The sequence below is a fragment of the Microcebus murinus genome, chromosome 24 (assembly GCF_040939455.1).
Source record: "Microcebus murinus isolate Inina chromosome 24, M.murinus_Inina_mat1.0, whole genome shotgun sequence".
In the NCBI taxonomy this organism is placed as follows: domain Eukaryota; kingdom Metazoa; phylum Chordata; class Mammalia; order Primates; family Cheirogaleidae; genus Microcebus; species Microcebus murinus.
The window spans coordinates 24160086-24173973 of NC_134127.1; the positions used below are offsets into that span (position 1 = coordinate 24160086).

At 41.0% G+C, this 13888-nt stretch overlaps 1 protein-coding gene across 3 annotated transcripts in view; it reads right to left on the bottom strand.

The window, feature by feature from the left end:
* The window catches only part of KIF13B (kinesin family member 13B), a 156344-nt gene that overhangs the window by 84804 nt on the left and 57652 nt on the right, over positions 1 to 13888 (bottom strand). For all 3 annotated transcript variants that reach the window (XM_075997140.1, XM_075997139.1, XM_075997141.1), the window contains exons 4-8: positions 10896 to 10956; positions 9116 to 9208; positions 7545 to 7725; positions 2784 to 2871; positions 636 to 770 (exon numbers count right to left, since the gene is read on the bottom strand). In XM_075997140.1, the coding sequence (XP_075853255.1) occupies positions 636 to 770; positions 2784 to 2871; positions 7545 to 7725; positions 9116 to 9208; positions 10896 to 10956 (558 nt within the window). The remainder of the gene's footprint in view (positions 1 to 635; positions 771 to 2783; positions 2872 to 7544; positions 7726 to 9115; positions 9209 to 10895; positions 10957 to 13888) is intronic.

Sequence of the window (13888 nt, forward strand, 5' to 3'; positions counted from 1 at the left end):
TCTGTTGCTCTGGGAGTTATTCCCAGAGATTCAGTCTGGAACTCCCTTCTGCTCAGGTGTCCCAACAACTCTCATCATCAAAGACCCTCTATTAAATCCCTTTCTGTTGGCCAGGCGCGGTGGCTCACGCCTGTAATCCCGGCACTCTGGGAGGCCAAGGAGGGCAGATCGCTCGAGGTCAGGAGTTCAAAACCAGCCTGAGCAAGAGCGAGACCCCATCTCTACTATAAATAGAAAGAGATTAATTGGCTAACTAATATACAGAGAGAAAAAATTAGCCGGGCATGGTGGCGCATGCCTACAGTCCCAGCTACTCGGGAGGCTGAGGCAGGAGGATTGCTTGAGCCCAGGAGATTGAGGTTGCTATGAGCGAGGCTGACGCCACGGCACTCACTCTAGCCTGGGCAACAAAGCGAGACTCTGTCTCAAAAAAATAAATAAATAAATAAATCCCTTTCTGTTTACTAGAGTAGCTTCTGTTTCTTGTCCAGGGTCCTAAATGACAGGACTCCCCCAACCCCAATTCACTACACTCAGATAGCTGGAACTTTAGATCATCTAGTATCTGAAGGGAAAAATATAAGCCACAATCCACTTTAGAAATTTAAAAAGAGGTCATGCATCAGAACACCTACCCCAGACTTCACATCGTAAAGAGTATGTGTGAGAGTGATTTTGAAAACCGCATGGGATCGGCTACTCTCCTCATTCATGTTGGTGGCAGCAACTGTGCGAGATTTGTTACCCTCAGACATCAAAGACTCAATATCCTAAGTGGAAACAAGTCATAGATACACATTTCATTATTTGTGTGATAAACATTAAAACTCTGCTATACTAAAAAATGCATTACAAGTTTCACTACTTAGTCAACATTTGGAGCTTACATTTTATTTTTAAATGAACCTTAAGCCCCACAGAGTACAACAGCCACTACTGTTGCTAAAAACTCAAAGTATGTTATTTTCTGTAGGTACAGCTTAGACTCAGAAAAGTTTAGAAGCTACACTTTTGAGTCACACAAGATGGACAAATACACTATGCCAATCCTCATCTAATTTAGAAATTTGAAAAAATTTAGTTTCTTTAATAAAGAAGCAATATAGTTTATTGTTAAAACAAATTAGATTTACAAATAAGCAACAAACAAATAAAAACAACTTGTAACTCCTTCATCTAGGCATATCACTAACTGCCACACCTTGGTATGTATCTTCAGACCTGTTGGTAAAAGTGAGAACCTCAAGAAACTGATTTTCTGCAGATTTACTACTTGATTGCTATTATTCCTAAAAAAGAGAGACAGTATGGCACAGTGGCTCACGCCTGTACTCCCAGCACTTTGGGAGGCAGAGGTGGGAGGATCACTTGAGGCCAGGAGTTCAAGACCAGCCTGAGAAACATAACTAGACCCTATCTCTACAAAAAATTTAAAGATTAGCCAGGCATGGTGATGCACACCTGTATTCCTAGCTCTTCAGGAGGCTGAGGCAGGAGGATCACTTTAGCCCAGGAGTTCAAGGCTGCAGTAAGCTATGATCGAGCCACTGCACTCCAGATTGGGTAACAGAGCAAAACCCTGTCTCTAAAAAAAAAAGAAAAAAAAAAAAAAAAAAAGGAAAGAGACGAGAGACAGCATAATGCAATAGAAAGATCATGAGCTATTCATTTTCCAAAATGTTATAAGCTCAGTTACTTAACCAATCTGGATTTCAGTTGCATTAATAACAATTCAGAGCTATAACTATCATCTATCTTACAAGGATTTGAGGAACAGGAAAGATGATGTGTATGAAAAAGTCGAATAGTTGCCTCCTATTACCCAGTCTTCTCTTCTCTTTAGTAAAGGGGCCCAATCTTTAACTGAGTACACTGTGGAAGAGCTGAGAGACTACATTTCCCAGATACCCTTGCAGCTCAGTCTGACCACATGACTAAGTTTTAGCAAATCAGATTTGAAGTAGAACACAGGCCATCTGGAAATACCCCTTAGAGGAAGTAGACATGCTATCACGTGTTGGTTCCAAGAGCCATCTTGAACTATAAGAACGTGGGTATTACCATGTGGGTACACATCTCTCTATGTGGAGTGCTAGAAAGAATCTAGGCCCCTAATAACACCTTTGGAGCCACAATACCAGCCCTGGAGAGTCTATCTCCATACTGCTTTTACATGAAAAGTCTTGTTTAAATCACCATTCATTCTTTCATTCATTTATTCAAATGTATGTTGAATACCATATGCCAGGTGCTTTCTAGGCACTGTAGACATAATGAACAAAACAGATAAAGCCATGTTTCAAACTTAATCTATTATATTTTTATGTTATATGCAACTGAACATAATCCTAACACATGTATACAAAAAAACTTTGAAAATCACAGGATTCTATTTTGCTGTATAAATGAAAAAGAATAATGTTTAAGAAAAAAATTCAACACTATAAAAAGCCTCAAAGTAAAAACATTAACTGCAAAAAGAACTGTTAAGTAGGCCACAGAATAGGAAAACAATAACAAAAGGTAAAATTCACAATTTTCTAGATCCATTCCTAACCCAGTTTAGATCCACTAAGTCTGACAACCCTGAGACTTATTTAAAAGCTTCATCCCGTTTAGCTTACATTTATTCACTGGTCTCTCTTTTTAAGATTTTTTCTAAAAGGTGATTTTTATTAAGTAATGTTACTGTAAGTTTAATTTTAAAAAATATTAACAAATTAAACAAAAAAAACTTTACTGTACTAAATTTAAGTATTTCACATTAAAAAAAATGTTGTTACCTTGTAGCTTGTGACAGCCAGTTTAGAAAGTCCATCGACATAGGGTCCCAACACACTATGTTCTCTCACTTTCAACGTCTGCCGGCTTCTGTTCATGAAAAAACAAAGAAACAATTTTTTTAAACAATAACCTGTTTTTAAACGGACTCGACTGTGCTCCGTACAAATATACACTGAATTCAAGAAAGACTCCAAACAACTAAAGCCAACTGACTTGATCTCAGAAGAATTTAAATCAAACTTTAAAATCTTCACTGGAAAGAAAACTTCATAATGTGGTAGAATATCACATCACTGAAAAGGGTACACTGTGGGATGTCTATGTGCTACCAAAGAATGCAGAGTCAAATAAATGCCAACAATCTACTTGTCTTACACAGAACAAGACAAAGAGCAGAAACTCAGTAAATTTAGTTAACTGTGTAGGACGGAAAACTACAGACCGATTTCAATCATGAAAAAAGACAAACAAAAGACAACGCCTAATAATGACTTAAAAACAGAAAATTGGGCTTATCCCAGGGTTGTTAGGCTGTTTTAACATTCGAAAAAAACGATTCATGCACTTTTATTACATTGCCAGACTAAAGGGTGGGGGGTATGATCATTTCAATAAATGCATGAAAAAGGATTCAATATAAAATTACTAATTCCCAAGTTGAAACAAAATAAACCTCTTAGCAAAAAAGGAACTGAAAAATCAGTAAAGGGCATCTGAGAAAAATGTGGATCATATACAGCACACTTAATGATATAAACCAAAAATACTAACAATACTTGTTGAGATATTGGTCAAAGAGTACAAAGTTTGAGTTAGGAGTAAGTTCTTGAGATCTACTGCATATGACTAGTCGATAATAATGTAATGTATATTTCAAAATTGCTGAGAGATTTTAAATGTTTGCACCATAAAAGATGTGAGGTGATGGATATGGTAATTAGCTTGATTTAATCATTCCATAACGGATACATGTATCAAAATATCACATTATTCCTCAATTAAAAATAAAATTTAGAAAAAGAATATTTATTGTTCTGCCTGAGGGACATACATTTATAGTTGTTGATGAGAATTCAGCTGATTCTTACTTTATATTCTTTATCTATAGTTTACACCATGAATGTGTGTTAATTTTGAACTATATGAAATCTTGTTTTATTTTGTTTTATTTTTTTGAGACAGGGTCTCACTCTGTTGTCCAGGCTGGAGTGCAGTGGTACAATCATAGCTCACTACAGCACTGAACTCCCAGGCTCAAGCAATCCTCTTGCCTCAGTCTCCCAAGTAGCTGGAACTACAAAGCGCACACCACCACACCTGGCTAATTTTTCTATTTTTGTAGAGAAGGGGTCTTGCTATGTTGCCCAGGCTGTGCTCAAACTCCTGGCCTCAAGTGATCCTCCTGCCTCAGCCTCCCAAAGTACTGGGATTACAGGTGTGAGCCACCATGCTTGGCCTTCTTTTTTTAAATAAGTAATGAATTATAATGCTTAAAATTCTTTGGTTGTTCTTCAATGCATACTAAATAAAGTCCACTCCTCGGCTTAATATATATATTTGTAAACATATGCAGGCTCTTTTGTTATCTGCCCTTGTCTACCTCTCCTCACTCACCTTCTCCCAATCCTCACCTTGGGTCAGAATTGATTTACGTATATCCATTCTCTAACAGACTATCGGCCCCAGAACAGCAAAAACAATGTCTTATTAATCTTCAGGTCTGTAGTTCCCAGCACAATTTCTAGCGAAAAGAACGAACAAACTTGCAAGAGAGGAAAAGGTGACAAAAGGACCCCAAAGTGTGTCGGCTTATGTGATGGGGGAGGGAGCGCAACAAGAAAAGGCGGGGGGGGGGGGGGGGCGGGGGGGGGCCGGGAAGAGGAAGAAATGGTGACAGAGAAGGTATGAAACGCACAGCCAGCACAGAATCCGAAACCGCACCCGAAAGCTATTATTATTCACAATAAAGCAAGCAGAGGTACTGATGGCGAGATAATGAATAGTTACAGAATAACCTTTCATGTATGCAGCAAAGTTGGAGAATGAGGAAATGACTCAAATCTAAAATGTTTATTGTCCTCCAGTATACTGACTTTAACTTAATGTTTTCTAATGATTTGGAGCCTAAAGTACCCTAGGATCAACCACTAAAAAAGTCACTTATTACTGTGTAACTGCAGATAAAGTAGAGATAGACGTTCTAAGACCTCTAGCGTATCATCCTGACCTATCTTCAAGCAGCCCTCTGAGATACTGCATAATAGTACCATCCCCTCTGCACAGTGAGGACTGGAAATTGCAAGGGACTTGTTCAGTGGGTCACAGGCAGAGGACGTGGACCCAGAGCTCTGTGACTCCAAAGCCCGTGCTGTTAATTACTAACCTACACACAAAACAAACATATAAGAAACCACCAGACTATGAACATCTGTAGATAGTAAAGTTCAAGCCACTCCATGAAAGCACTGTGGAATGTACGGGGTTACAGTATCGAGCAAGATGTGGGTACCTGGGCCATCACCTGCCCATCTCTGGCCTCCCTTTGTTGACTTCCGGGTATACCACCCGCCAACCACACTGAGCCGCTGGCTCTCTCTCCAAACAGGTGACTCCCGCACACCTCCAAGCTTGGCACAGGCTGTTCCTTATACCTTAAATGGTTCCCCCTTGACTTCTCAGTAGACAAAGCGCAAAATTCACCTACTCAGCGCAAAATTCACCAGCTGTGGAATATTCTCCTCTGGGCAAGGTCATTCCCTCTTTTTCTCTATTTTGTATGTAGGAGCCTCTTTCACAAGTGAAAGCAGACTGGATTGTATTATAGTTATTTGTTTACAAAAGTCTCCTTCCGTCCACACCGAGCTCCGTTGCTGACTTGCACGGAGCCTGGCCCCTAACGATGGCGCGATACACATTTGTTAAGTAAAGGTTGTAGAGAAACGCTTCCTGTGTGAGGCCTGAAGATGATTATCTCCATCAAAGAAAACTGATGGCGGCGAGGAGCTGAGGGCTGTTTGCTCTTGACCAAGCGCTGCTACAATTCATCACCTCTAAGATCATCCTTCCTTGATCATCCTCTTCATCCAAACAAAACCAAACATCCTGTCACGGCCCCCAAACTTTCCATGAGCCTCAGCTCCTTTGGCTCTGTGACCTAATATTGTTTCACATCAACAGGCCACCACTGCGGTCATTATCTCCATCTCTTTCCTACCACTATTGCACTTTCTGAAAATCTGCACTCGAAGAACCTCTGTGCAATGAACAGATTTCCCCAGATATCTCCCTGACTTTCCGCATTAAGTTCAGTTATGGCTGTAGAATCAGAACAGCATTTCTTTTTTTTTGGAGACAGGGTTTTGCTCTGTCACCCAGGCTGGAATGCAATGGCCTAATTACAGCTCACTGCAGCCATGAACTCCTATGCTCAAGGGATCCTCCTGCCTCAGCCTCTCAAGTAGCTGGGACAATTGGCACACCAACACACCAAGCTAACTTTTCTATTTTTTGTAGAGACGGGGTCTTACTATGTTGCAAACAGCATTTTTGAAGGCCTTGTAACACTTCTGAGCCTCTTCTCTTTCAAAGTCTATGCCATGAAATCAAGACTACTTTTTTTTTTTTTTTTTTTGAGACAGAGTCTCGCTTTCTTGCCTAGGCTAGAGTGAGTGCCGTGGCGTCAGCCTAGCTCACAGCAACCTCAAACTCCTGGGCTCAAGCGATCCTCCTGCCTCAGCCTCCCGAGTAGCTGGGACTACAGGCACGAGCCACCATGCCCGGCTGATTTTTTTTTTATATTATATATATTAGTTGGCCAATTAATTTCTTTCTATTTTTATGGTAGAGACGGGGTCTCGCTCAGGCTGGTTTTGAACTCCTGACCTTGAGCAATCCGCCCGCCTCGGCCTCCCAGAGTGCTAGGATTACAGGCGTGAGCCACCGCGCCCGGCCAAGACTACTTTTTTTTATTCTGAGAATCTTTAAAATTAATTATCCTAAAGACCAGGTTTCATATCTCTGATTATGTGTCTTCCTCACTTCACAGCCTGCAACTGTAAAAAAATAGCTGAGTTCCACCTGAAATTTCTTGGTTAAAAAGAAAGAAACAAACACACACCAAGACTGGGCATGGTGGTTCACACCTGTAATCCTAGCACTCTGGAAGGCCAAGGCAGGAGGATTACTTAAGGCCAGGAGTTCGAGATCAGCCTGGACTACACAGCAAGACCCCAACTCTATAAAAAAAATAGAAAAATTAGCCAAGTATGGTGACACACACATGTAGTCCCAGATACTTGGGAGGCTAAGGCAGGAGGGTCACTTGAGTCTAGGAGTTTGAGGTTGCAGTGAGCTATGATGATGCTACTGTACTCTAGCCTGGATAATAGAGAGCCTGTCCCCCTAATAAAAAACCAAACAAACAAACAAAAAAAAACAACTAATTCTTTAAGGCTACCAGTTATCCTGATAATAAATGACTAATTTTCACTACATATTATTTGTGGCTTTGCACGAACCTGAGAAAGGCAGTTTTGTGCCTTCTCAACCACTCACGCTGCCCTCACGCCTCTCTCACACCAGCCCTAAAGTCCAAAAGCCCAGAATTAGCCGCAGGTACTCAATATAGCTAAAAATAAATTACAAGGACAATAACTGGATGATTCTCTACTATAGTTCGATATAAAAGTTTCCCTTAAGCCAATTTATTAAGTCTGGTTTAGTCCATAATGCTAGAACACTGAAGTCTTCAAGTCTTTTACCCTTTGGGATCAAGGAGGTCTCGGACTTTTTCATTATAAATTTCCATGTAGGACACTTCTACTTTGAAACTCTGCTCCTCGTTTTCTTCTTTCTGAGTTCGTTCAAAGAGCCCACTGCAAAGTCTTGGGATTAGTCCAGGCTGGTCAGCTGTGCCCATCATGGTGTAAGACTTTCCAGACCCTAAAAAATGAAAATTAGGGTTAACACTGTCTCTTTGGGAAATGTAAATACATAACCCTCTTTCCATTGTTCATAATAAACTATCACCACTTAGCAAAATGCCCAAAATATAGTAAGAAATATACCCTAACACAATGATGAGCATTAGTATAGAAACTTTCCCACTGCACATGTGAAAGTCAAAAGTAAATGTCCTTTAGAAAGAAAAAACCACACTTAAAACAACTGAAAAATAGGTTTGAAAAGTTTTCTAAAATAATCTGAGAAGATTCATACTATTATTAATACCATTGTGACATCTCCCAACCACTAATTGTAGCACAAAAAACATGGGTTCTTCCTATGGGCTCCAGCGCAAACTAACTTACTACCCCTTAGCATTAGTGCGCAAACCAAACAATAATCACTTTTAATGTAAAATTAGTTTCTCCGCTGTAATAAAAATACATATTCATTAAGGAAAATTTAGAAAACACAGGAAAATAGGAAGAAAAAAATTAAATCGCCACAGTGCTACCTTTGGAAAACAGTAACTACTGACATTTAAGTGTCGTTCTTTCCTTGTTTACCGGCAGGGACTTTGTAAACATGGTTTTAACCATATAGGTGGCTGCTTTAGTCACCTGACACATTATCATAAAACCTAAAGCTAATGTACCACTCCCTGAGTACCCGGCCTTTTCTGAAGTTTGCACAGTAAGTCATGATGACAGCCCTGCAAGGAGGTCTCTAATTATCCACCTTTGCAGATAAGGGAGCGGAAGGGCAGCGGTGGACTGGAGCAAGCGCCGGGTTTCCCTGACAGCCAGTGGCAGTAGCAGGCCTGGAGCTGGCACAGCCTGGCTCCCACTCTCTGTTCTTTCAACGACTACATGTGATACTTTCTGAAAACATCACAAACGTTTTTCTGTGAAGAGCATTTCCAACTGGATGAGCTATATGCTATGTTCTAGTAACTAGTTCACCTTAACCAGATTTCCTTTCCTTGACCACAGGGGCACAGAAGCCAAAAACCTCCTTATCTGTTATAACTGGTAAGACAGTAACAAGCATGATCTTTTTGGTATTTTCTCTGTTATGATCCTTAAAGCCTAAATAAAAAAGATACATGGGCAAGGCTAGTAATAAGTTCAACAGCCATGGCTATGTCATGTATTTTTTTAAAAAAACAACTCTACCAATGCCTTGCGAGAAGTAAAGAAAAAGGACACTAATGCTAATTTTATCACACCCTCTTAAAAACTTGCCTAATTTCATCATCTATAGTACTTTCTGAAAAGGAAAATATTAATAACAAAGAATCAGCGGTATGCTACTCAGTAAACATGGTTCTATTTTCTCTTTCACTGACAGATATTTGCTTGTGTCATTTCACATTATTTAACATTACCAGTCTGTCCGTAGGCAAAGATACATGCATTGTAGCCATCAAAAGCATTCTGAAGGATATTTTCCCCAAGGCACTTGAAAACATCATCTTGACCTGAAAGATAAGAGAAAGGAGGATATTTTAAGCCCAAACTCCACACACACAATTCAAAAACCAAAAAACAAATAAATAAAAATCTCAAAAACGCACAATCAGCTTATTTATCTCCAAATAAGATTTTTAAACCTGATGAATGCTTCCAAAGGCTTATGCCCTTCAGGTTATGTCTAGTGAGCACATGAGGGAAAATTAGCAAAAAATTCCCAATAATACATATGTGAATAAACACTGATCAAGAATCCCCTACAATGCAGACAGCCAGTGAGCTGCTTATTTTATAATTAATGATTATAAATATCTGCAATTTGTGCTTGGGACCTAGGTGCACCTATATCTAGGTATAGATATCTATATCTAGGTGCACCACCCAGCCAATGCTTCTATTCAGTGGGTACTAGCGCTTAGAACAAACATTGACACCAATCTCCTCTCTCTCCTCTTCCTCAGTCATAATTTCTAATTACAGGATCTGGAGAACATACCAGGTAGGACAAGGAGTAAAACCCTGGAAATGTCCTTCAGCTTTCAATCACAGACATAAATAACAGGGTCAATTTCTCCCCCCCAGGCCAAATGAGATGTGCAGCAGTCAATAATCAAAGGTGAACCTGACGAGCCATCTAACCCCTTTGAGTCTCACAGGGGAAAACTGCATGCTTTTATGTTATGGCAATGGTATTCCATTATGTTTCGCTTCCTAGTTAATGTACCAGGTAAATTTATCATACGCCTGATACCAGGGCATCACTGGGCCACTTACATCAAACGAACCTTAATTTGTGAAATAGCCACAGTACTAATCTTTCTCGTAACAGAAGCCAAAACAACATGATGCTCAATATTTAAAGGAGATTGCTTAGAAACAGGTGACATAAGTGGTTAGGAATAAAGAAAATAAAAGGCTGTCATTGTAGCCCTAAACTTCCGGTGAAATGGGGCTTGAGACAGTTATCATTTGGGGGAATAATAAAATAACAGACTTTGAGAGCAAAAAGAAAACAGAGAGAATATGGTATATTCCTCTCCATCAAAGAGAGAGAACTGAAGCTCTGACAGTTGAAATGATTCACTGGAGGGCTCACAGGTGGCCAGAGAGCTGCACCACACTCTGGGGCTCCTTCCCTGCTTGGCCAGTGCTCGACTTTCTCTGTGTCACACTGCTCTATAGACCAGTCACAGACACCCAGGGGAGTGTTAGTGGCAATTGTGTGTTTCCGGTCTCATGTAAGATGTGGTGGGGGAGGAGAGGGGGATAGAGAGGGAGAAAGAGAGGGGAAGAAAGGGGGGAAGACGGAGAGAAGGAGAGGAGAGGTGGGGCAGAGGGGGGAGAGAGGGGGAGGGAGGGGGAGAGGGGGCGGGAGGGGGAGAGGGGGCAGAAGGGATAGAGATGGGGAGGGAGGGGGAGAGAAGGGGGAGAGAGGGGTGGAGAAGGGGAGAGAGAGAGAGAATGAACCCCCACTGTATATCCCATTCATTTAATTTTATCATCATATACCAAGAAGAACACGTATGAATCCCCCATTTTCCAATCAAGGTAAAAACCCTAATAGCAAACACTAGAGGAAGTTGTCTGTACAGTTTCTAAAGTTATCCCCCAAAAATACTATGATAGTATACAGAACAAATATTGAAACACCTTTCCTATGCTATCAATAGTTGACAGGAGGCTGGACTCTATTACCTGCATACTTTTCTCTGACGGATTCATCCATAGACCAAAAACAATGATCATAGGCAAATACCTGTGGAAAAATGAACATAACAGTGTGTGTTAAGAACAAAACCTTAAAATTACTTATAATGTTATAATAATGTCATAACATTCATAGACTTGCTCACAACAGTGAAATATGACAGCAAGCCATACCACAGGGATTATTTATATGTAGCCTTATAATGACATCAAAACACCCTATAGGTGATACTGATCTGTATTTTTACATGGAAAACTACTAATATTTATAATGTTACATAAAAAAAACAGGTTACAAAACAGTATGTCTAATGATTAAAATACACACACGAGTCACACACACAGCTACATTTATAAAGTTTCTATTTGCACGGTGAGATTAGTGAGCTTTGTTTTCTTCTTTTTTGTTGTTTATAAACTTCTGCTCTATTTGTTGGTACATTTTTTTTTATTTTGGCATATTATGGGGGTACAGATTTTAAGGTTTCAATAAATACCCTTTACCCCCCTCCCCTGCTTTCTTTTCTTCTTTATGCTTTTACATTTTTCCTATATTTTTCTTTTATAATCAGAAAAAAAGATTTTTTTTTTTTTTTGAGACAGAGTCTCGCTTTGTTGCCCAGGCTAGAGTGAGTGCCGTAGTATCAGCCTAGCTCACAGCAACCTCAAACTCCTGAGCTCAAGCAATCCTCCTGCCTCAGCCTCCCTAGTAGCTGGGACTACAGGCATGCGCCTCCATGCCCGGCTAATTTTTTCTATATATATGAGTTGGCCAATGAATTTCTTTCTATTTATAGTAGAGACGGGGTCTCGCTCTTGCTCAGGCTGGTTTCAAACTCCTGACCTCGAGCAATCCGCCCGCCTCGGCCTCCCAGAGTGCTAGGATTACATGCATGAGCCATAGCGCCCGGCCGAGAAAAAGATTTTTTAAATAAAATTTAAAGATGCTCATTATAGTATATTGAAAATAGTAGAATGTTTAAATTGCAACACACCTATGTGCAATATTGTGTAGATTTAAGGGCATAGAAGACTTATTGACATGAAAATGTTCTTGTTAATGAAAAACGTATGGAAATCTGGAGTATGTTTCCATATCTGTAGAGAAAATTGCGTGCATAAAGAGAAGAATAAATATGCATTAATAATGCTACCGGTGGGGCATTACAGATGATTTCTGTTTTGATCTTTCGCCTCATCACTACTTTCTAAAAGGTGGCTCACGCCTGTAATCCCAGCACTCTGAGAGGCCGAGGCGGGCGGATTGCTCGAGGTCAGGCGTTCGAAACCAGCCTGAGCAAGAGAGAGACCCCATCTCTACTATAAATAGAAAGAAATTAATTGGCCAACTCATTTATATATGAGAAATTAGCTGGGCATGGTGACACGTGCCTGTAGTCCCAGTTACTCGGGAGACTGAGGCAGGAGGATCGCTTGGGCCCAGGAGTTTGAGGTTGCTGTGAGCTAGGCTGACGCCACAGCACTCTAGCCTGGGCAACAAAGTGAGACTCGGAATCAATCAATCAATCAATCAATAAATAAATAAATAAATAATTTTTAAAAGTATATACATAGTTCTTTTGTAATCTTTTATTTTTTATTATTTTTTTTTTTTTTAGCCAAGCCAGAAGTCCTAATTTTTGTAATCTTTAAAAGTTTTTTTCACTGATTAGAAATCTATTTTTGGATTTCCAATAGTTTGTATCAACTTGCCTATGTTTTATGATTTAATCTCTTTAAGGATTTCCTTTTCAAGGTAATTGTTTTACGATTCATCTCAGTTCACATTTCATCAGTTTCTCCCAGCCCTGGCGCAGCTGTGCTTCCTGGTGATGGTGCTGTCAGTCCTCGGGTGCGTCTCCACTGGGAGCGCTCATTTCATGGTTGACATGATCGCTTACTCTTTCCTCTCCCAACGGCCACCTTTCCATGACTAGCTTACGTTGTCATTTCCGTTATGAAAGCCCAGAGTCTGGTCTTCCCAAGGCCCAAAGTCTCTCCTCCCTCCTATTAACCTATTAACACAGACATTAGCTCAATGCTGACGGTTTCCATACACCATTTTTTAAGCCTCCATTCATGGAGCAGCCTCACCCAAACCAGTTTTCACATGGTGGGCTCGACCCCAGTCCCCAGCCACACGCCAGGCCCCCACCATTCTGCGACAGCTGAACTGCCCATCACCGCTGACAGCCGGCTCCCACTGCGAAGCCCAGTAAACTCGCTCTTCAGCCCCAGCTCACCGCCCGCCCCGCAGCTGCGTATGCTGTTCGTGAGCGTGACGACGTGACTTTAACATTTTAAAATACGCTACGAGTTTGGAGTTGGCAGGAGAATGTTTCTGTGTGAACTCACAAGGCTAACTGGACAAGAAGTCTAAAAGTTCATTTTTTTGAGAAAGAAATTTAGATTAAGATGCTAATTTAAATTGGCATGCCAATATCCCTCCTCACCTAAAATTAACTCAAAATAATGGGGAGAGTGGGGGATGGGGATGGGCCAAAAAATAGAGAGGAGGAGGAAAGGAGAACAAGCTTTTGACAGCATGCCATGAAACTGGAAGGGGCGGGGGCTGCAGGGAGACCACAGGCTGCAAAGGAAGCAAGCAGTTCTGGAGGTTTCCAGGACAACTAAAGGGGCAGAAGGATCGGAACAGCCAGAGGGGAGGCAGGCTTCCCAGCGGGGCAACCAGGAGCTTGAGGGCTGACAGCCCCCAAAAAGAGGCAGGAGCCTCGAGCCCGAGCCCGGGAGAGACCACCCAGTGGCAGCATGTGCGGTACATAGCTAAGCCGCCACGCCTTCCCCAACTAAACATCCATCTATCGATAGCTCACTGTTAGCTGTCCTCAAACAGGGGGAGGAGCAAAACAAGAAGGAAGATGGAAGAGGATCCCAAAGGACGGGGTGTCGAAATGTCAGGTAGAGGCTGCTTCTCAAGCTCCATTTGTCATCCATGGTGAGAATCACTACAGCAGAGTGAG